At 34.3% G+C, this 24174-nt stretch overlaps 2 protein-coding genes across 5 annotated transcripts in view; one reads left to right on the top strand and one right to left on the bottom strand.

The window, feature by feature from the left end:
* The window catches only part of LOC135791014 (uncharacterized), a 54095-nt gene that overhangs the window by 8659 nt on the left and 21262 nt on the right, over positions 1–24174 (top strand). For 3 of the 4 annotated variants that reach the window (XR_010547898.1, XR_010547897.1, XM_065301323.1), the window contains exon 2: positions 12228–12299. The gene's annotated coding sequence lies outside the window, so the exon portion shown is untranslated. Of the gene's footprint in view, positions 1–12227; positions 12300–13149; positions 13351–16508; positions 16987–24174 lie in introns of those variants that run through there. The other variant, XM_065301324.1, reaches the window with a different exon arrangement.
* LOC135791018 (uncharacterized) lies at positions 3896–5032 on the bottom strand. Its single transcript, XM_065301329.1, has 4 exons — positions 4621–5032; positions 4271–4560; positions 4097–4211; positions 3896–4044 (listed from the first exon to the last, which is right to left on the bottom strand). The coding sequence occupies exons 1-4, from the start codon at positions 4906–4908 to the stop codon at positions 3973–3975; spliced, it is 765 nt and encodes a 254-aa protein (XP_065157401.1). The 5' UTR covers positions 4909–5032; the 3' UTR covers positions 3896–3972.

Raw genomic sequence — 24174 nt, 5'->3', positions numbered from 1 at the left:
AGTTTTTATTATTTTTTTCCTTTGGTTCAACACAATGGCTGATTTTTCTAATATACGAATTGGTTTCATTAGTCTTTGTTATTTTCGTGGCGTTTGTGTTTGCTTGTTTGAAGGTGGATTTATCTAACTTCTTGGTTGGTCGTTATTTGATAAATATAGAAAGTGACATCTAAGACTGGACGGCTTGTCTGGATACGAAATTCGTCACTGACTGGCAATTCTTTTTTCTCGATTTTTCTCACAAAATGAAAAATTGTAGGATACACGTCCAATAGCTACGACTAATAGCATTGGGAAAACTCAATACACCAATGTATAAAACAAGAAAACAACTAAACAAGGAAAAACGAAATTGTAGAAAATCGTCCGGGAAACCTACAAATCGAAGAGGAAAAGTTTAAAAGTTTGAAACTTGAAAAGAAATTAACAATGTGGGACGCAGCGACGATGAAATCGAATAAATATCAAATTACAAAACAAATTAAATGACACAATTTACAAAAAAAATGAAATTAATTCAGTTTATATTTTTTAATTGTGTTACCGTATCTGAACTTTGTTGATATTTTCATTTTTGAATCAAATTTTGTTTTCAATATCTAATCGATAGTTAGCTAACTGAATGACAAAAGATTTTCATCGCTGCAGGTTGGCGAAATGCAGAATGGAAAACAAAAGGACGCAGAACAATATAGTGATAGAGACAAAAAGCATTGAAATGGCGAAAAGGACAAAGAGCACAAATAGGACACGAAATTTACGAAAAAAAAAGAACTGACGAGAATAAAGGTTATAAAAGAGAGTAGAAATACCGAAAATACTAAAAAAGGCCTAAAAGAATAAAACGGTCTACTGCCTACGGTAACAGGGAATAACCGAGTGGATCATTTGTGGATCGCATCCTGAAATGAGACAAAATGAAAGAGCTCAAAAGTTACACGTGAAACTTACAAAGTGAGAAATAAAAGTTTGTAGCACCCACATAAAAATAAAGTATTAAAAAGTGGGTGAGAGTTATTTTATATGAAAATGGATGCGATTGGTGAATTTTTAAAGCCTCGGATTCCACATTCTGGATTGAAGGATATTGCCAGGATATATGTAGCATCTGGCGGCTGAGTTTAAAACCACAGTGGATATCAACGTATGGAAAGACAGGAAGAGTTTCATTAAGTCAACGGTGAAGGGCAAAAACATGTTTTTGTGTTCAATTTACGACCTAGAGAGTGAAATTTTTGCATTGAAGGGTAGTTTATTGCAATTGGAAGATGGAAAGAGTGCACGCTTGTGTTAGTCTGTGATTTATTGTTGGATTGATGGAAACCTAGGAGACAAGCATGAAAAGAACAAAAAGTACTAAAAGACAAGACGACAAGCAGACAGTGCAATATAGAAATCCACGACTTGAGGAATTTCTATATGGGAAAGTTACAAAAGGTTTCATTTGTCGTTTTTTAACCTGCGTTGTATTTGTTTTGTTTGGGTTTATATGCAAGAATTTGTTCACGTGTAATAAATCACAATTTTTAACGATTTATAAACACTTGTGTTTGTATTTGTTTTATTTTCGTGTTCAATTTGAATTTTTCAAAATATATTTACATTCTGTAAATGCAACATTCCTAAAATAGCTTTGAGTTCCAGATGAAATGAAGAATAATGATAGTTGTGTTTGGTCGATGCTGTCGGGTCGGGGTTCTGATCCTGGTCTAGGCTTACAAGCTTAACCTACGTGAGCATATGTGTTGGTCTCGAAAACCCTCTAAATAAAAGACCCACATTCACACATTTATTTTACCAGAAGAAGACAGAGGACAGTAGTACTCTTGTATTATTCTACAATAAGCTCACTGTGACATTTCGCAAAAATTGAACATCAGGCAAAACTGGCTATTTTTAAAAATAAAATGTTTTTCGACTCCGATTTTTTCAAAACATAGTTTCCTTCCTGCTGTTTAAGCTGTAGTAGACATGTATATTTTTGACGATGTTCGATTTTGAGTTTGTACATTGCATGTGCATTTGAACGCTCAATTCCAGTCCGTTCAATTTATTTTCATGCATATTCAGCACCTCCGTTTCAGTGCAATATCCCATGACATAATACTTTTGAAAATATTCATTGCACAAGAACATCATTTTAAAAACCGTTTCCACATTGGAAACAGTTACTTTTTCTGTCATCGCTTTTATGTGTTGATTTTAATTAACCACTAATTAGTGCTATTAATTAACGAGGAGGTTTTTGCTTGGCTTGTTTGTGTTTTAATCGGTTTCGAGCTGAATTTTCGTACGCCTGTTGATTAACGTTTTTCCAAGTTTGTGCTGTCGACATTGCCATTCATACCACGGAAATGCGACCGGTGCGAAACACAAATGGAATTCCTGCCGTCATGCAAACACGCGTTTTTGCGTTCGACTAATTGAATTTTTGGTGTGGGAGTTTACTGTTTGGTGCGTTATTTCTGGAATTTTTTTTAAATCTCACTAAGCTGATTTTTATTCCAACAGAATTTTCAAAAAATATTAAATTTTATATTAAACTTTAAAATTTTTTAGGTTTTCCCAACTTTCAAAACTTAACATATTAACATTTTCTTTAGGTTCCATGTCTTCTAGTTTAAACAAGAACAAATCATTGTCGTTGTCGTAATCATCTACTTTTGGAGACATCTGTTTCTTAACATTACATCGCCGTTTAAATAAATTTAGACAATTTTTTAACTCAGCAACTACATTTTGGAAACTTTCTGATCTTGGTTGGTTGATGCTTAGCTGGACAATCACATCAGAACTATGCTCGACTAATAACTTGTTTATAATATTTTCATGTTCCTCGTAATCTTTGAAGGAAACAGACAAGTTGCTGCTCACACTCGTAGAACTCAATCGCTTTTTTCGAAGCTTTGGTGTTTTTGGTAGTTTTTGAAATCTTTCATTTCCTAATTCTGCACAAATAATTTTTATTGAATCCATAAACTGATGAATTATCTGTCGAATCACGTGCCAATCATCCAACAACTTGGTTAACCGGGCTTGGTTGTAGGCTTCTTCTTTAAATCGTTCATCTTCAAGTTTTTCTATCTCTTCATTCAATGATTTATAGACTACACTCATTTTTTGTTGCAGAATAAATAAATCGCACTAAAAATCAAACATAAGTCCTGATTAGTATTTATTAAAATATATCAAATGTTTTCGTTTTTAATACTTACATGAAACTTTTTGTTGGCTTCTAATAAATCTTCCAAATTAGAATTGTCTTCGGTATTAACCAGCGAAAATCTTTTACAGGAAGTAACAAAGGTACTAAAATGTTCAATCAAGTTCTCTTCCAAATGCTTATCAATCATTGTCACCTTTTCATTAAAACAAACATCTTTTTTATTCACTAACAAACTTTTTTTCATCGAAGAGAAGACATTTAAGTTTATTTTTAACTTTTTCCATTTATTCTCTTTCACGTTGGCATTAGAAGTCGCCTGTTTAATTTTACTTTCATAACTTACGATTGACTCATTTCGATTTGATAATAATTCAAGGACATCGGCATAAATTCTTTCGCTTACAATTAATAACTTCCACGCGGCAAATAATTGGACGATTTCACTTTTGTCAGTCGATTGATTGATGGTTTGCAGAAATAGCTGATACTTTTCACGTTTTGTCGTCTGCCGGTACTTTTGCAAGTCTGTTAATAAAACTTGGACATTTTGTAGGTCACGACGATTAAACTCGGCTGTTTTGGAAAGAATCCAGAATAATAATTGATGTTCTAAATGCATTGCGGCAACACACTATGATGAAACTTTATAAATTGCAGCGAATGTCAAAAACGTTCTGAGTAATCTAGCTATAATCACCAGATTCGGTTTTATCAGATATAGATAACAGGTTGCTGTTTATATAAGTTTATTTAACAAAATACATATTGACCACGTAATCATTTAAAAGGTTTTTAGTTTGTTTTAGTTAGTTGGTGGAATTATTTGCTTTGAATTCTTGATAAACGCGCAAACGACGTTCAATTTCACTTAAACAAAGCTAAAACAGGTACAAATTAATAGTACAAATTTAAAACAATGATGTAGTTTACCTTCATTATATCAACATCAATGCTTGGATCATTGATCATCTTCATCAAGTCTGCGTGTTTCATACTAGCAAGTGGTGGCAATTCTTTTTTCCTCCTTGAAAATGTTGCTGTTGAACTAAATAAAAAATTGTGTGAAATTAAGTTATTAGGTTAACACATTTATAAATAAGTTACTTTTCTGTAACAATTGTTGTTGTTGGTTCAAAAGTATTCACATTAGCAGTATTATTGTCAAATTTATTTTCTTCATTTTGTAATTGTTTGGCCAATTCCGATTGGTCGATTGTTGATGTTGGTTGAAATGGATTCACATTAGCAGTATAATTGACAACCTTATTTTCCTCATTTTGTAATCGTTTGGCCAATTCTTCATCCAGCTGAATTTGAATCTGCTTCTTGTAATCATAATCACTGATTGTTCTTCTTACTTCGGATATTTTTTCAAAATTCGTAATAAATTCTTCCTAAAAACATTAAATAATTTGCACCAAATGAAATGTATGGTATTTGTAAATTATACTTACATATTTAAGTTTTTCTTTTCGTTTATTCTCGATTTCTTTTTTCAATTTTGTGCCAGCTTCAGGATCCACTTCAAATAAAATACAAAAACAAATGTCTTGTATATGGGCAAGGCGTTTTGCTGTACTGTCATCAATCGAATAGATTGCAGGCTTTTTATTTTCTTGATTATGGATTGTTATTGATTGGATTGTTGTTTTTGGTATGGTATTTACTGGTGTAAAGTTGAGCTGTCCTTCGAGTTTCTTTATTTTACTTTGTACGTCACTAATGTAACTATCGTTATCCATTATTGTTTAATATTTTGAATATGATTAGGCAAATATTTAGGAATTCTGATTGTTTAGTTGTAATAACGACCAGTGAATCACAATTACAAGCTTGGTAAATTTTATAATCGAGTGAATTATTGTACAATATGATGCGAAATAGAGCTATTTGTATTACGTTATCTTTGTTATCAGCGCGCACACATTTTATTGAAGTTGTGATAACAGTTGGCAGGCATAGATTATGAAATTTATAAAAAAAAAATTGATTGTTGATTCATAAATCTACTTTCAAATAAAAATGTGTTACAAATTATTGATTTCTACTTTTCTTTCAGGTTATCTCATTAAATCAAGCAACGATGACAGTTACCACTGCACAAATTAAAGCTGTTCATAAGCTGTTTTCCTTATTTCCACTTGAATGTTTTTTTCCGCCGGTAAATGCATAGCATTACCATAATTCTTTCAATCCCATTTTTGTTTGCATTCGTGCATTAGTGAAATGTGGATTTTTGCATTTTAATCCGTGCAACCGCTTTGCTCGGTTTTTCTCATCGGTACAAGATATGCTTCATTCATCATCCGACGAGTCCAACGCGTCCTGCGAATTGTGCAAATTCTCGCGTGCTCTGTTCTCGGCACGCGCGTCGTTATTATAGCCGGAAACATTTTTCCTCGCCCACACTTGCCATAATTTAATACGCTTAATGCTACAAACTCCACTGTATCCCGGCCGTGAGTAACGACTGTTTGCGTAGAGGTGAAATGTTGAGGAATGTGTAGAAATTTACAGAAATGCATGGAAATAAATGCGCGTCGAGTGAAAGATAGAGTAGATACAAACAGGTTGTTATTCAGTACGCATATTAATATTTACTCAACAAGTTGACATTAAAAATTAAATTATTTTAAGAAAAACAAGTAAATGTTTTATGCAACAAATGCACAAATGTAGCGTGCTTTATTATGTTTGATTATTTGATTGTTTTTATTTTACCTATAAAATTCCAGTTTAATAATAAATTGTTTGAATGTTTTATAATCCATGCCAAGCTGTAACCAGTAAATTATTAGGCCTGATTATCCCTTTAGTTTGTGAAAATTGAAAACTATGATGAAATGATTGGAATTCTTGTGTTTGCCCGAAAGTATGCAAATTACGAACTATAATAATTGTGAACCAGAGTTTCCACCGTCGCGTAAGCGCATAATAAGGGTTGCGACCCTCATCATTACATTATCTTCGACCTAATACACTTTATTAGCATTATATTAATATGTATGTGCTCGGCCGATGACTACTAGGCTGGACTGGCCGAGAATTCGGAAGTGGAGATTTCGGGTTATGTCGAAATGAGAAATTGCTGCGATGAGCGCTTTTCAAGGGACGGTAAACGAGCAAATAACCATATAATTAAAACGGGATTTACAATTTTATACGTGGATTAACTTGGTTTATTAATAGAACTTGCCTCGTCAATTTGATGTCGTTATTTAATTATTTAACATTGTAACAATTGGCGTTGACATTGGTTGAAATAAATTTATAATCATAAATTAATCAACGCTTTTGTTCGAAATTAAATGGATTGTTGTTGATTATAACATGGATATACAATGATAATTATTATTGGAGGAAACATGTTTGATTTTCACAATTTGTTAAAACAATAAGCATATTTTAGCGGAAATAATTTTCAATGTTTATTTGCGTGTACCTGAATAAAATAGTTATTTTTATTAATGGCAACGTGAATTTACTCTATGTATACATGAATTTAATGCGGGGAATCTGTGAGTTACCGCATGTAATGGTGAATGCACCGGGCTGCTTTTGCTAGTTGCTCATTGCAAATCAGACAATTTATTATCAGCCGACGACGAGGCGCAATCTATAGCCATTGCGTATGGTACATCATTATTGCATCAGAGGCCCATGTTATTACGGCCATGCAGCAGTTTTGCTGTTTTGTTGTTGCGCACTGCCTGTGAACACAAATCACTGCTACTCTGGTTGACCTTCCGCCGTTGGTAATGATAATAAATGGTGATTATCGAAATGGCGTTGACGGATAATTACCACATTCAACATTTAAGTTCAATAGGATAGAAATTTAAATAATTTTAAATAGTTTTAAAGCCACCATTTAGCCGGAAGATGAAATTGTAGGTAAAAATAGAAGCAAACAAATAAAATACACCGGAAATATAAATAGAATTGCGTATTTTTGCCTTGTTGTTTTTTTCATTTGGGGTTTATATTTGGGAATGCTGAAAGTTGGCAAATCTTAAGTAGATTACTTTTGAACAATCCTTGAATAAAACCGAAAGTTCTGAAACTGGGAGAAGTGGCAAGTCGTGAAACCTGATGAATTACAGAATAACTTGTTGCTTACAAAAACATCAGATGTATTCGGATTTTAATCTTAATACCAAAACGAAATTAGACTTAATTTAACATAAACAGCGTTTGTAATTTAACATTTTAGAGCTTAATAATAGTTATTTGTTTTAAGAAATAATTATTCAAAATATTCATAGTCACTTATATTGCTTAATTTTGTTTTATTTTATTATGTATTCCAAAAATATAACATTATTTTTTCCAAATCGATTTTCTATCATATTTACACATTATTTTGTATTATCACTTTATCGTTCATGACACTCTTCATCAATTTCATTTTGCCTCGTTCTCAAGAACAGACATACAAAAAATATACCCAAACCGAATATTTTGATAACTTGATATAAGTCGCACGTTTTTCTCATTCTTTATTCTTATTTCCGTCATTCCCAAAAGTTCAGTGATCCATAGAAAAACGACACGAACTCAAAATCGGAAAATAGAATACTATGTAAGACAAAATGAGTAAAAGAAAACGATACGTAACAAACCTTTATGAAGTGAAAGAAACGGAAATATGAAGTATGAAATGAGAAATGAGAACTACGGTTTTGTGTTTCGGGCATTGTAAAGCTTTCTATCAGGAGAGAGAGAAAGAGCGTGGAAAATGAACATAGAGTACCCAGAGGAAAATATGTGAGTAAAGCAGACAAAGCAAAAATATGCCTACCACCTACGCATTCTGTGCACATGCTGTTGATGTAATAATGGAGGCTTTTATTTACCGCGTTTTCGCATTACACTCTTGTGCGTCGACTCATATCAGTTTACTCTTCACATTCCGAACGCCTTCCACGTTCTGATCCATTCTAGTCATTCCAATGTCATCATATTTTTATTTTATTTTATTTTCTTTATTTCTCAACTGTTTTTTTTCATATAAATTTAACATAATAAAATGACGAATGATATGAGGTTTTTCACCCCTTAAATGTTGAATACTGTATGGTTTTTCTTCCTCACATTTTGTTTTGTGCCGTTTTTTTCGGCTTAAACTGCGACATAAAGCGCCGAAGAAGAAAAGATATGTATATTATATCGATAAGGATTGCCGGCGCACGACGCTTGCACTCGAGCGCTGTCACTCGCAGTTGGCAGTAAACCAACCCTCGGGGGTAACTTTTGGCAATGCGGTGTAGTGCCACAAGTGTTGAGGGCAACCGGGAATGAACATAGTGTGGGTGATTTCAAAGGAAAGTTAAGATTTATGAGCATTTGTTATGGTTAGAGAAGAATATATTGAAAATTGCTACAATTCATAGATTTACAGAAAAATTCTCTTCTGGAAATTTGTATTAAAGAAAAAATATTTATAAAAAATAAATAACTATAGAAGCCTACTTTCAGAATATGAATATTTATGATCAACAAGTTACTTCACAGTTTACCAAAATTTTTACTTTCATCCCTCTTATAACTTTCTCCCTTTTGGAAATGAGGTTGTTCTAAGTTAATCGCCTTAAGATTTCCCAACTTTCACTCCAACTCGTCACATATTTTCCACTCCATGACGATTGCAAACTTTTGTATTCTTAAACTTGTGCACTTGAGTATTTCAATAAAAACAAAAGCGTTTTAACACTCTAGTCTCCTTCAAGCACGTGCTCTTCCTACCAAACTGTGAAGGGTAAACGAAAAAGAGGTCGCTGTCGGTATGTAACGTGGGAATATTTAATAACGACCTCGTTTTTCTTTGCGTGTTCACTCATAACTCATTTACACCACCAGTCACACTTCGTGCGCAAGTCCATGAATCCGTGCTCGTGTTGAGAGGTGCGAGGGTGAAAATTTCGCACCGCGCCCGAAGGATGAATATGAATTGTTACAATCTCATTTAGAAAATTCCGCCAACATTTGGGCGACGAGTGTTTGGATTTTGTTTCAACGGAGAGGGTTAAGCGGGATGTCAGAGTGTTATTGTTATTCCTGGATCCTCTGCGTTTCGGTTATTATCACCTTATGGTGTTAATGAACACGCGTTGAGAATATTTCATTAAATTCCATAAAAAAAATCAATCAGCTCACAAATTATTAAAAAATTCTATAAATTAATTTGTGCCATTTTTATTTTTATTAAATCCAATAAATAATGTTTATTATCTTTTGCTGAGAGAAATTTCACTTGGCACATTTAGTACCGGTACATGTGGCACACTTGCGCGCCAAGAATAACAGTTTGCTAAGACTTGGCAAGTTTTCCCGCTTGTTCCTTACGCGCATAGGCCGGAAGAATGTCTAATGAGTCTTAAAAATGAAGGAGCCGCCGACGGCAAAAAACTTTCATTACGCTTTCAACGTCTGGAACTATGCCAAGGTCGACGGTCGTTTTCTCACCCTGCTCATAGTAAAACGCCTCTGAGCAACTGAATTCTGGCAAGAATACTGCGTGAAAATTAAATTTGAATTTTGCTGCTAATCATTTTCGACTTACACGATTTAATCATGTTAAACATTCTTAAAACAATTAGAATGTAATTGCGTTATTGAATCAAATCGTGATTATCATTAATTTAAAAAAAAACTATATGGAAATATAAAATGAGAATTTATGCAAATTCTGAATGGCGAAAATTCTAAAGTTTAAAATCAAGAATACAAAAAATGGCATTATACTTGAATTTCTCCATTTATTTCTGCTCAAACACAAAGGGCAACAAACAGAAATAATTTTTCTGTGCATTTTGAGTTTTCCATTCCTAGCTGCGCATTGTTCCAGCAATCATTTTATCATTTCTTTTAGAATAAATATGAGAACACAATAGATGCATCCGCATCTTTTAGAGATACAATCTTGGCGGTGAATAAATAGAAGCAAATATGTGAATCTTGTCTAAGCGTTACTTGAGGAATCATCTTTATGTAAAAGTGCATGTTTGATCAATTTGCATTTGCATTTTCTGCTGTTTTGAATATTTGAATCGTCTTTTGTCTCGTAATAACAATAGCAAAGTAGAATAATTCTCACAGTGACATTAGCGCCTAGGCGAGTGCATAACCGCCTGCCTTCGGCAAACCACTGACGCAAGAGAAATCCAATAACCCAACTAATTAATATGTATTCGAAGCACCATGATTGCGTCTAATACAATTGGAATTGTCTTTCTCGCGCGACGTTGTGCCGCAGGGAGTTTGGGCGCGAGTCCATCCTGCATGAAAGATAATACCTTACTAAAGCAGATTTACAAACATTTCATATTATGCATTGAATTCTCGTTCATTCTAGGAATCAATGCTGATATAAGAATAATATCATTCATTTATTCTGCTTTATATTTCTTTTGCATAACAATTCAATATTTTTATTCTTGTGTTTGCATTCAGATCTTTCTAGCAACGTAAGTAATTTCATCATGAACTCTCAATTTAAGAGTTTACACGTGAAGTGTACATTAATTACCTAAGTACTCAAAAGTAGATTATAAAAGTTGTGAAAGTAAGATAAAAAATTTCTTTGCCTTAATCATACTTCTACATTTTATAAATAAAATATTAACCGTGCTTGTGGTCGTATAATTAATTAAATTATAAAACTCATAATGAAGTAAATCACATTAAATGAAAAACGCCTTTTTGCCTTTTTATTATTCATTTTCATTTTTGATTTAGATTCGAAATATTAAAATATTCTATCAGATTTTTGTCCAGGTAATTTTTTGACTTTGCATCCTTTGTCATCATTTAAACGTTCATTCTCTTTTTCTTTTTCAATTTATTCGCATCCGGCGAACGTCAGCTCAAGTTTAATAGGTACATTAATTTTTATTATCTAACGAGTCATTAAACGAAAATAATTACTTCAAACTCGTTTCAAGAACAAGTATTATTTAGTAAGTTAACTTCTAAACAAGTAAAGAAACATTATGATTGTATTTCAGTTACATTTTTTAAGTATTAAAACCTATGTGAATATTTAATAAAAATTAAAGAGGTAATGAGAGTCCACACCTTAAATGCATCGGTTTACTGTCTAGACTAAATAAGTTTAATCCGATTAAATATAATACTAAATTTCTCGTAAAATGTAAAAATTTAGTTTAGCGTTAAATTGATCTATTACTTACTGCTAAATACAGTTTCTTGTTGAAACTACTTTAAAGTTTAGTTGTAAAGCGATTATAGTTCAGCTTAATTACTTGTTATGTAATTAATTACTGCTTGTAATTATCAAAGTAATATTCCAACGATTCATAACGTGGCATATTAACATAAATAAATGATCTTGATACATTTATTACAATTCTATTGAACATTTGTTTTTAGTTATTTTTAGATATATTTTACACTAACACAAAAAACAACAAGGGAAAACACATTTGCTTTGGATTCACGATTTTGCCATTCAGGACTTTTCCAGTATATATACCTCATTATTGACGAGGGGCGACGACAAGATCTCTTTACATATTGACACCGGTTTCTTTGATCTCTGTCAAATCAAACGCTTTGTGGCAACTCGGCAAATTTATCTCAGGAGCAACATTCTGATATAGAAATTTTCACACGTTAGTTATAGCCTGATCTGTATCTAAAAGAAACAAAGGATGTATGATAAGGAAAACTGATAAAAATTGTGATAGAGCGTAGTTTTACTGTGCTTGCAGGATAAAACTTAAAAGAAGAAACACTTGTCTTTATCTGACATCCTGACAAAAGGTCTAAGTTAGTATCCAGTGCCAAAAAGGCACTCCACCTATCGCTAGTCTATTGTTATTACGAGCAACACAAAAAAGGCAACTTTAGACTATCCCGTTGAACAGTTTGAAGTGAAGGAGAAGTGGAGTAAAGTGTCTTTCAGCTCTCAATCCGCTTTTCATACTGAAAGTTTAGAGTTTTTGTATTCTTGTAGCTATTTTTAGTTTCCACTTGAAAATGACTAAAAATACATAAAATATTGTATTATATCTAAGTAATTGTTTTATTTTTATTGCAGATACTTTGAAAACCATACCAAAAAGCAGCTGTAATATTCGAAGCGAAAGGCAACATCGCGCACCAAATAAAAGTAAGTTTTCAATTTAACTTTTTTATCTTTTTCTCTAAACACTGCAGGCATCGCAAGGATACGACTCGGGAATCTTAGCGATTTGCGCAATTTCTGAATTTATTCGCGATTTATCACATTTTCCATTTTATACTTTTCCTTTTTGTTTCCGATGTCTGCTGTTTTCCCAAGCGCCCAACATGCCCAGCAATTTCGAAGAGTTTTCACCATTCAACACTTTTATTTCTCTTTTGTTTTATCTTGTTTTATATTTGATTTTATTTTAAGGAGTTTTAAAACAAACGATTTTGTTCTACGAAGTTTGTTTATGTAAATTAAAGTTGAATGCAACTATCGATAAAAGAATAATGAAATTTTGTTGGCGTTGCATTTGGCCTTTTGAAATTCGAACGTTGATAGAGTTTAAAAGCTGGATGCTCTGATATGCATGGTGCATATTGAATGGAAGGGTGAAAACACTTAAGCGAACGTGATATGCGCTGGATGTGGATTCAGTAGGCCAAAAAGGCTGGAAACCTGAAAGATATCATTATTATTTTAAGAGGCATAACTTACGTAGGCGTAGACTACGTTTAGTTCCAATATTGTCGAGTAGTCGAAGAATTGTATCATTTTAAATATAAAATCCGGAATTTATTGGAAAATATTTGAAATAATTTTAAAATTTATGCGAAAATAATTTGCATTATAATATTGTCAACTGCATTGGTTGGCGACTGTCGACGGCGGCTGGTGGCGGCTGGGAATACAAGTTCACCGCCCCCGCAAAATGCTCCGCTCCCACCAAACCATTTCGTGCTGTTCTTCGGTGAAGGAGCGCTGCAAATTCAGTCTCTGCCCGGCGCCTCCACACGACGCGCAAACTCACGAATGCAGTCGCTACATTCGTGAAACAAACGCGAACGTGTTACTGAAGTATAATTAAATTTAAATTCAATTTATTTATATTAATTATTTCTATATAATGAACAATTATCAAGTTTAACACGATTGCAAAGTTTTAAAAATACGTGGTGTTAGTGAATTAAACTATGCGCAAACAAGTTTAAACGTAATTTTAAAAAAATAATATTTTTTAATTTTTTTAATCTTTAATCTTAGATGCGCAAAATTTCATTTGGAATGAAGTTAATTAATTAACACATGACGCATTATTGGTTTAAAATTAATTAAACTGTTTCAACCGAGCGGGGGTAATGTTGCAGTATTATATAGCGAGTGGAAACTTGATCCGGATTCGGTCGGGTTGCAATTCACGATGATGATGATTTTGCGGGTGTTGTGCAAGATATTTGCTAATTTGCCAAGTTTTCCCAGCGTTGTGCGTATAGCGAGAAAGTTAATTACTCCGAGTTACGCAATTTTCGTGCATGCGTATTTATGCCTATGATCTGGAAAATCTATTGGCGTGAATTGTTGTTAATTTAATTTAAATTTTGTTTACTGCAACTGATACATTGTTCAAATTTTACATTTGCCAAATTTAGTTCTTTTGGACCATGAAATTTACTTTATTTATTTTTATTCATATTTTTCATTTGATTAAATATAAATAATTTTTTTTCATAAATTTTTATAGTTATTTGATTGAAGTCAAATATTCCTGTAACTTTATAAATGGATTTAATACTTTATACAAAATATATTTTTTTGTATATTTGCTTTCAAGTTTATTAACTGGAATTGACGAATTAGTTATTTTCCTGTTTCGTTATTTGCAATTTTTTGCGTTTACTCGTAGCTTGTCGCAGCATGGTTTTGTTGATTCTACGTTAGTAGTTGTTTTCATATACATATGTTTGTTTTTTGCTGTTCCGTTTTGTGTTTCGGTTTTTACTCTCCGGCGACGTTGTTGTTTGATGAATGATACACGCACCCCGAGTAATTTTTTACATCACTCTTGAGCTGGTGAGCAGTGTGCCACCCATGCTATCCTATTTTCGGAAGTCCGGCGGCAAAAAATGCGATTTATTGCTTTAGCAGCGCCCATCGTACTGCTGTTGCTTTGACTAACGCTAGAATGAAATTGGCTTGCGGCGATTTTATTTGCCAGCAACACCCACAAACTCGCTCACTAATCAAAAAAATGATTCCGAAATCAAATTCCAAAATACTTTTTGCAAACTGCCTATTTTTCTATGAAATTAAAATTTAATATACACACTTTTGCTTTAATGTGACAGGCTTATATTATTTATGAATTCCGGCGCTTCCACCAGCAAAATTTATCGACTTTAAACCAATATTTTCTTAGAATTAATTTTAGTTTTTCCATGAATATCATAGAACTTAAGCGAAACTGCATAGAAAAATGCATAACGTTTTGTATGCATAGCAGGGCGCACAACTTTTCTACTTCCTTCCGTCTTCTTACCTAGGCCAGGGCATTCAATAACGAAAAAATAAAAGTTGGAAAAATGTACTCAAAACTTCACGCTCACCTTGCATTCAGACCTCATCTTAGAGTCTTGGAGTCGATTTACATTTTAACAAGATAAGAGCGCCGAAAACACTTATGCGCCAACATGCCACCCCGCTGGTTATTTTTATCAACGCCTTTCGTCATTACGACATTATTCCGACTCATCTGAAATTGCCAATTACGACCGTTTACGGCGGTGTTTACGACGCTTGCGTTCTTTTTGGCGGGCCAGGAATTTACGAGTTTTTAACGAGAAATCCATTTTTCACAATCGTGTTTGCAGCACGCCAGCAGGGCCGTTTTTATGTGTTGCTTGATATACCGAAAGCGCAGAAGGCGGGTGTTCATTATCGCCGGCTACAAAAAAAAAGAACCAATGAAGAGAAAATCAAAGAAAAGAGACGTAGTGTGCAAAAAATACGTATAAAACACTGAAGGCGTGAAATGCGACTCTTTTTGGAATTAGAGCATACTTCTGGCGAAGAAAGCGCATAAAACATAAAACCAGTCTACAATGACATAAAAAATGGTAGCTATTTTTAACATGCGCCAATTAGTTGATAAAATATTGTGGAAAATATTTTTGGCGGAATGAATAGGCAATTGCGGTATCATTTTCCAAGTATTATGTTTCATTCAACAATTTTATACTAATTAGGTATTTTATAACAAAAATATATCGGCTTTGAACTTCTAGAATATATACTCAAATTAAGCCATATTCGTAAGACTATACTGTGTCTATATTGTAGTGTTATTTTAAGTAGATATATATGTGACGTCAAGTTGCATTAAGTTACAACCCACGCTCGCGTGTTAAACATGCTAACACGAATTCCATGCTACAGTATGAACAATAGTTGCGGCTGATGGCATTTGCATTCTAAGCGACGAGGATAGTTGTTTGTGTGCAGTGGGCGGAATTAAACACTTTGGTACAACAATTACTTTGCAAATTACAAAATATATTTTTGTTTTCAGGCTAGGAGTTATTTTTGTTAAGTTGTAATTAAATGTTTCTCAAAAAATAAAATTGCTCATATTTTTAATTTTGGCAGTAAAAACTATTGCGACGCCATTAAAAATGAGAAAAATAATTTAGTTATTTCAATATTTTATTATCTTGTATAAGTTAACTTAGAATATGAAAAAAAATGTTGAGCTTTAGGCTTGAAGTGGAACCCAAATCGTACTTAAGAATGTCTCGCAGTAAAAAAATGTTGCCTCTTATAATACCATCAATATATCTCTATCTTGGCAGGAAAAAAATCTGAAAATACCCGAGAAGAGTATTAAACGATTATTTCTTTTGTATTTTTTTGTATTTTGCTTGGTTATATCGCTCGTGTTTTTCGTCCTAAACACAGCAAAAAAAACATAAGGAATTGGTTTAATGGGATATTAATGCTTTGGCATTTAAGTTGAGCCTAACAAAATTTACGCAAGATGAAGGAAGCCTCAGGAATACCAGAATAAAAGCACAGAGGCGTTGAATGAGCCATGGTCGGAGGTTTGGAAGGAAGCGAAAATAATGAAATGTGCAGGAAAACGACCGACTTCTGAGTGGAGACGCTGGCTGGTGGAGGCGCCGAGCCTCAGGTGTTTGCGCGCCGCTCGACGCGAATCGCTTTCGATAATGTTTTGAACGCCTCCGGGACTAGGGGTGCGCCCGGGTTTTCCTCTATTCATTTATGAAATTGAATTGCGGCTGCAAGGGGCAAACAAAAAGCGAAGAAAACGCTGCGGTTGAAAAACGCGTTTAAACGATATTAATGTTAATTTTTCAGCGGGCCTCTTAATGAAAGACATAAAGGACACAGAAGACACAACGAGAAATTAAAATAAAGCCTGCAATAAATTACGAAGACTAATTAAATCATTTACAACAATAAAAACCACAAAAATATTTAAAAATGTTAAATGCAATGTGTCCTTGAGAATTCTATCAAATGTGAATGCACTTAACAAATTGTTATTCAATAATTTGTTCGAGTGTGTTTGGGTGTGTGTGTGTTGTGATGGTGCGCGCGAATGACGGGCGCCCACCGACGACGCTGTAATGCGCCTGCTGACGTGGAACTCGCTCATCATGTTCGACATCGTCTTCGTCTTCTTCCTCTTCTTGATCGGCGTCACGTGCCTCGTGTATTACCTGCCCGGCAGGCGACACGCCGACGTCGACGACGAGCGTCCGCTCCAATGCTACGTGACGGTGGCGGCCGCCGGCGGTATGCAGGCATCACCAGTTGATCATGTCTAACCACAGTAAGCGTCCAACTAGCTAAACTCAATTTATTGCTTTATTGCTTTTCGCACAAATAATCAATTTTAGAATTCCGTCTCTGACTGTGTTATTTAATTTTTCTGTTATTTTGAAGTTCTAGGGCGTTGAAAATCAATATTCTTTTATGCGTGATTAAATTATAATCTGGGTATATACCCGTATATATAAAACAATGTCGCGTTACATTGTTACAACATTTATAAATCAAGAACGGATGGACAGATTTGGATGATTTATGTGTTGTTGTTGTTTGTCTCTGTTACGAATAGCAGAATAACTATTAAAAAAAGAAAATTATATCTTAGGGTTTTAAACAGGAAGGAATCGACACATACGAGTATAAGGTCTTAAACGGCGAAGTAAACCTTAATTATCTTTTCATTAATAACTACGGAGACGAACTCGAGGGCAAAAGCTATTTTTTAATATTTTGAGGTCTCTAAATATTTATTTTAAAAAATGAGCATTGCTGGAATATAAATATACCCCAAGATCTCTTTCTGCCAAAGCAGTTCCTAAACAAAGATGACCCTTTTAAAAGGTACCTTTGCATTATGCTACTTTTATTGCGTGTGCTTTTGCATGCACATGCATGTCGTCTTCTGTAAACCCACATTGCATATGCTCTTAGCAAATCAACATTGCGCCCCCGCGTTTGCTACACACTCTACTAACCGTCAAAGTGAAAAACGTCAAAGTAATAAAGTATCCGGCTTACCTTCTTGTTTCGGTACTTTCAGTTGCTTTAGATTTTCCACCTTCTTTCTTTTTGCAGTCTAGGAGCGATGCTTACTTCTTTGCTCTCTACACTTAAACCTATCGGGTTCGACCTTTGGAGGAAGACGAGTAGAACTCTGATGTTTCGCTTGACGCGCGCCAAGTGTAAACAACTCTTTGAGAAGCGCAACCCCGTTCACATATTACATCTACCTTTTCATGCTGTCTCCCTTCTTAGTTTTGGGGCTGTGAACATTCGATTTTCTTCGCTTTGTGCGCTAGTCTTTTTGGTTGTGCTTCTATGCTTCTTTGGCTGGTGTTTTTGAGGTTTTGCGCATTATTCGCTCTACTTTGGCGGAAAGCTGCGGCTTAGGGCTGTCTTGAAGAAGTTCTGACACTGACGAAGAACTCCACAACCTCAAATGTACCAAACCAAAGCCGATATGCGGAAGAAACACTTTTTCTAAGTCTTGGGTCTCAAAAACAGACGATGTGTTTTTAACACCTTTGAAAGTTCATATTTATTATTTACATTACGTTAAAGTTGTAAGAGAATAATAGCAAAATAAATCTTTATATAACTTGCATGATATTCTAATTTAGTTTGAGTGAATTCCAAAGTTGTATTGAAAACTATCGTTAACCAAAACTCATTCTATAAAATTTAGCAATCTTAAAGTTTTCGTTATCGTAATGCCTCATAAAGCTCCACGTACCTACTTACATAAACTTGACTTTAACCAACTTGAATTTTGTAACATTGCAAACGTAACATACGTTCACCAACATTAAGTCTTATTTGTATGAGGTTGTACATATTCCTGGAAGACTTTATAACAAACTTTGCGTGTAAATATTCAGACTTCCATAGGCATACATCCTGTTGAAATTAAACAAATTAGTTTCGAAGTTTTATTACATTTGTTTGATAAATTCGAAAAGTTTTAATTCTTTTTTAAGCTGTAAATTTCAGGTTTGGTTACTTGTCAAAGCGGACGGATAATTTCCCAAAAGCATTTCTTGTTTCTTTGGTATTTGAGGTTGAGATTGAGGTTTTGCAGAGTTTATAATTTTGTAAGCAGAGAAATAAGATGAAATATAACGAAACAAACGAGGCTGTATGAGAAGAAACGAGATACGATGAGCGAAAATATGAAAATTGTGCTTTGGAAAACCGGCAAGAATGATGAGCAGACCGCATAGATTGCGTTTAAGTGGTTTCATAATCGACCGAACGATGATATTATTACAGATTTCTGCTACAAACCAGCTAAAACTTTAGAAATATTAAAAACGTGAAATTTACCAGCTACGAGAAAAAATTATTATTTTATGAGATAATACAAATCAGTGTTTAATAATTTTTGGTTTTGGTTACTTTTCGATACGTTTGTGATGTTTTCATTCGTGTAAGTATGTCAGACTTGATGAGAGTGAATGGGCGCACGAGGATGAGCAGTCACATCAGGTGGAAATAATATTGATGAACGGATATTGCCACATTACGCTCGCTGCAGCTCGAGGGCGTCATCAGCGTCAAAATGCATATTTCACCTGTAATGTCATAAATCGTGCGATGCTGCGCACATAATGGCGGCGAGTTAATATCAGCAAGCGGATTGGAAACAAAGTTTTGCAAACTATTATATCAAGGAATTAATATACAGGGGTTGTGGGTTTATTGCAAAATCAAAATATAGAGGTATTAGATTGGCGATTTGTTGTACTGCTTGCAAAATGTTGACATGTCATTGTGTTGATTTTTTACCTGGTATGCGAGCGATTATTATCCCTCGGCAGGTACACAATGAAAATAGAGTATGAATGGCAGGACGTATTGTCGATGCGATGTCAAAAATGATATAAGGATTTGGAAGAACTGTGTGTGGGGAGTGATGTCGGTGTGAAAAAAAAGCTCACGTGGCTTTGAACGAAAATTGCTGAAAACACTGAAAATACAGCTGAACGCCTGAAACGCTGTCGATGGTGGAGAGAAAAGCCCGGCTATATCGAGCGCTCAAACGCTCACCATCGTGCGCAAAAAGTGTTGACACGTGCGTGATTGATTGCATTATTTTCGTCTGAAAATTTGCGACAAAATGCCACCAGAATTGCGAGATAATTTCACAATTGTTGGAAGTTACAGTAAAGCATTTCTTTGTCCAAAACTTGGAATAAAAGTTGCATTATATTTGCATTTCTGTGTTTTTTTATTGAGTTGAAATATAAACTTGAAAAATTGAAGTAAAGTTGATTTATTCTTGTAACTTAAAAGAAAACTAAGTAAGAATATGTTGTTGAGCAACGTTGTGACGTCCGGGAACGACATAAACTTTCCCGTTCAACTTGTTTGCCCCGTGCCGGTCTGTAACTTGGGCAATTACGCCCTCCGTAATAAAAGCCATAAATTATGGACCCGATTCGAGACCGACGCGGCTTGTCCACGAATGCAAGTTGACTAAATAGGTTAGGTTTGGTGACTACTCACACCGACACAATGTGAAACAAAGTGAACGGACGAAGAACGGAACTATGTGACTCAACCGAAGGGGTGCGAACAGCTTTAAAGCGAGGCCTAGAGAGTGAAGTTTGTGAGTTTGTGCGATAAGTAAGTTTAAGTATACGTGAAGGACGCTTAAACAATGTTCGCACTTTGTCGGATTAGTTTTAGCTTGAGTAAAACCCTTCACAAAACCATAAAAAACAAACTGTATGCATCCGCCGAGTAAGCAGTAAAGTGTAAAGTTTCTATTTTGTTCTATTCGTAAGTTTTAGGAAACAGAATATAGAAATATATTCTATTCTTCAGTCAAGTTTAATTTTTGCTCACAACCTGTTTGTATACTCCCACAAATCGAAAAAAAAACTCAACCTCTAAAAGTCTCATGATGCCAAAAAGCTCGCCTATTATTCTTCTCCTTCCTTTTTGTCTGTGTTTTTGTACCGTACTTCACTATACTCCACAGTATACGACTCTTTCCTTAAATAAAAAAAAAAACGAAAAGTATAAAAAGAGAGATTTCCGGTCAACAACTCTTGATTCATTCTCTGGTTTGCTTCTCGCTCGCACCACAGTCTGAAATAATGAAAAGGAATATCAATTATTGATATCGATAAGATTTACTTCCCGCTGGGATTTGCTCTGAGTCCACCCATTCACTGATATTCTCTAAGTCATCTTGGTTTTGCTTTCTATTCTCGGTCCGGATTGGACAAGGAACAAAAAATCCTCTTATATTTGATTGATGAGAATTTGAACAAACCTGTGGCTTTGATAACCTTTCAACCTTAAATCTTTCATCACAATAACGACATGTTAGATTTAAGTGCGTTTCACCGATTGATTTTTTATAAAAAAGTAATAAAAATTTCGAACAAACTGGAATGTTTTATTTTGCATCGCGTGTGCAACTACTGATAGGAGTTTTCAGTTACATTCGCGTTTTCCACACGTTTGCGTCGTTGCGTTGAACGGTGTAAATATTAGCTTTCACGTGAATTATTCAGAACTGAATCAGATTTGCATCGACCGGACTATCCAATACTCGGGAAAAATTGTGAAATGAGTGGATCGTCAATGGAAAACTTTCGTATTGTGCACTTGTATTGCACAAGTGAATTCTTGGAAAATTCTAACATTTGCAATCACGTTCGGAATTGTAATCGAATTGGAATGCATTGAAAAATGCAAACGTATTGAATGCGTTTCAATATTTAGTGGTTGTAATAATTTATTTAATAAAATTTTCACTTTGTAAATTTATAATTTTCTGTCTAGGGAAACGAGAAGCAATGAGATATTGCAAAATAAGGGTATAAGCATGATAAGCACGAGAAGCGTGAGCAAACACGATTCGCTAGCTCACTAGATGGGGAATAAGTTTGAAAAATATAAATCAAATTTTACGCCGAGCGTGTACCCGCTCTCGAACTAAAGTATGCAAACAATTCGTTTCTTTCGAAAACAAGCGTAATTGCCTTTGCACGCGCTCGTCGAATGTTTGCCGTGGATTTTTCGCACCACCAACTTTGAATTATTTTTCACTGAGTAATTTTTCCTGTAAGTGTGCAAACATATTTTGAATCCGACAACAAAATATGGTTTGAAACAAGAATTTCCTTTTTATATTAATTAATAGCATAATACAAATATTTTATCGCTGCTTTATTTTATTTTGGACCTGCAATAAAATGTACAAATTTTATCAATAAATTTAGAGTTCCTAATTTGAAACTGATCGAAATACATACGATAAATTTTATATAGAGATATTTTATAGGTTTAGTTTATTATGGGAATTTTTTGTGTACTCGTTGGGAATGGGATTGTGTTGTGATTCAATTTTACGAGTATGTCATATCCAGACCCGATGCAAAACAAAGAGTGGATTAGATTTGCCGTCTGCAATTGGCGACTGAAAGCTTAGCACGATTCCAGCTTCGTCGAGCAAGCATTTACTGAAGTACTCAATATCGAAATCATTTGACTGAATGATACTCAATACCTGTATTGATATATATTTTGAAATCAAATGTCTTGATGCGTACAGTAGTTTAGAAAGCTGAGCTATTGATATATTAGACAGATTAAATTATAGCGAGACAAGTACCTCTTTAAAAAGAACATTATTTTTAGAAAAACTGTGGAGAAATGATACAATAGTACAGTTTATAAATTGAATGTACTTTTAATGTGCTTTAGAATTGCTGTAAACGTTATTCTCGCTAATAAAGATAAACCCCGAACGTAAAATGTAATTCCAAATCGCTTCCCATTCAAGATTTATGGTATAGTTTTCCCATGAGAATGACCAACATTACACAATTAGTAAACCTGTAAAAGTGCAAAACTGTAAATTTACGCAACAGCAGCGCAACATTTTTCAATTTGTCCCGAGCATGAAAAGCACTTATCTCGGCAAAAACGACGAACCAACCGAAGCGAGAAGATAAACTGCATGCTGCACGCTGCAGCATCAACCATTCAGTGAGCCCAGTTTCCACCAAAAGCAGAGCTAGAGAAAACTAGTCACATTTAAGAGAAAGAGAATGAGAATGTGTAATACTATAAGAAAGAAAAAGAACACTATTGTGGCTGCAATCGTGTAATCATTCGCTTTTCGCACAAAAAGCAATTTGGCGTTTGAGACTACCGCAGCCTGTGCAAACCGGTATTATGGAGAGGAAAGGGGGATTCGGCGTGGGTGTGCAGGCGAAGTCGCAGTTAATATCGAAACAAATGTACTTCGAGTTGCCGCCTGCGCCTGTCGAGGGAGAAACGCGGTCTCGGCTCGATTCGATACCGGAATAAAACTAAATAAACCTGTAATAAACTACCGTAACTAATGCACTCATTGCCCACTACAAAACGAAACGTAAAAACATTCTTCACATATATAACGCTTTTTTATATTAAACAGTAATGTTAGTATTTCCAAATAAAATTCGACAAATAATATTGCTAATTTTTTGTGCTAATAAAATAGTTTTAAATATTTGTTTTTTACAACTTGTATTATAGATATAGTTAGAGCCAATCAACAAACTTTGTGCAGTTTGCAGGCGCAGCAGTTCCGATAAATCGAATCAATTGTTTTGGCCAAAACTCAACTTCGATTGATTGCGTATTGATTGACGCTAAATGTTTTACGATTCAGCTGATGCGCGCGGGCGGAGAGCATATATCTGATAAAAACTTTGCGTTTGGTGGTAGCATTACTTTTGCATGGTTGGATTGATGGAAAATCAATTAATTGATATGATTTGACATGACATGAGAGAAAATGGCAACATTTTCTGTTTCGATTCAGACTAATAAGCTGAATAAAATATTCCGACGTTTTAATTGGGTTATGTTAATATGAAACCATGTTAATTATAGCATTTTAAGTTACAATTTTTTAAATTTAACAAACAATATATTACTTTGATGATATTTGTTCCATGTAACGTTTTTCTTTGTTGCTTTTTCTATGTAAATTTCCTCGACTGTTGCAAAGTCATAATATGCAACACATTGAAAGTTCTTGCGCTTTGTTTTTGGCTTCCCATATGAAAATGTTCACCTACACACTTTAGACCCGAAGTTAAACCGGGAGTTGAAGTACCCTGCAATTTTGCATCCAAGAGAGCGAGCCACAATGAGAGATGAAGAGGGAGGCAGGAAACAACGCCAGCGGTCGACACAATGCAAACTAACTACCGACCCGAAATGTATAATAGTTATGCTGTTTAAGGGAATTTTCCACAAAACGCGAAAACTGTCTGTAAAGCCGAAAATCTCCGTTAAAGAAGAAAGAATTTCATTGTACATCATAAACCCACAAAAATTAAATTATTTTAAATGGACTGGAATTTTATGCATAATATAATAAGTTTAGTTAATTAGTTAATGCGCATTATGATTGAGCGTTTGGTGTTTGAAGTTTGTTTTTGGAATTTTGAAAGTTTGT

The sequence above is a fragment of the Atheta coriaria genome, unplaced genomic scaffold (assembly GCF_025399875.1).
Source record: "Atheta coriaria isolate IRGN ID8LTWV9N9 unplaced genomic scaffold, Caltech_Dcor_3.1 hic_scaffold_4_pilon, whole genome shotgun sequence".
NCBI classification, from domain to species: Eukaryota; Metazoa; Arthropoda; class Insecta; order Coleoptera; family Staphylinidae; genus Dalotia; species Dalotia coriaria.
This window is presented reverse-complemented; position numbering and strand designations above follow the sequence as displayed.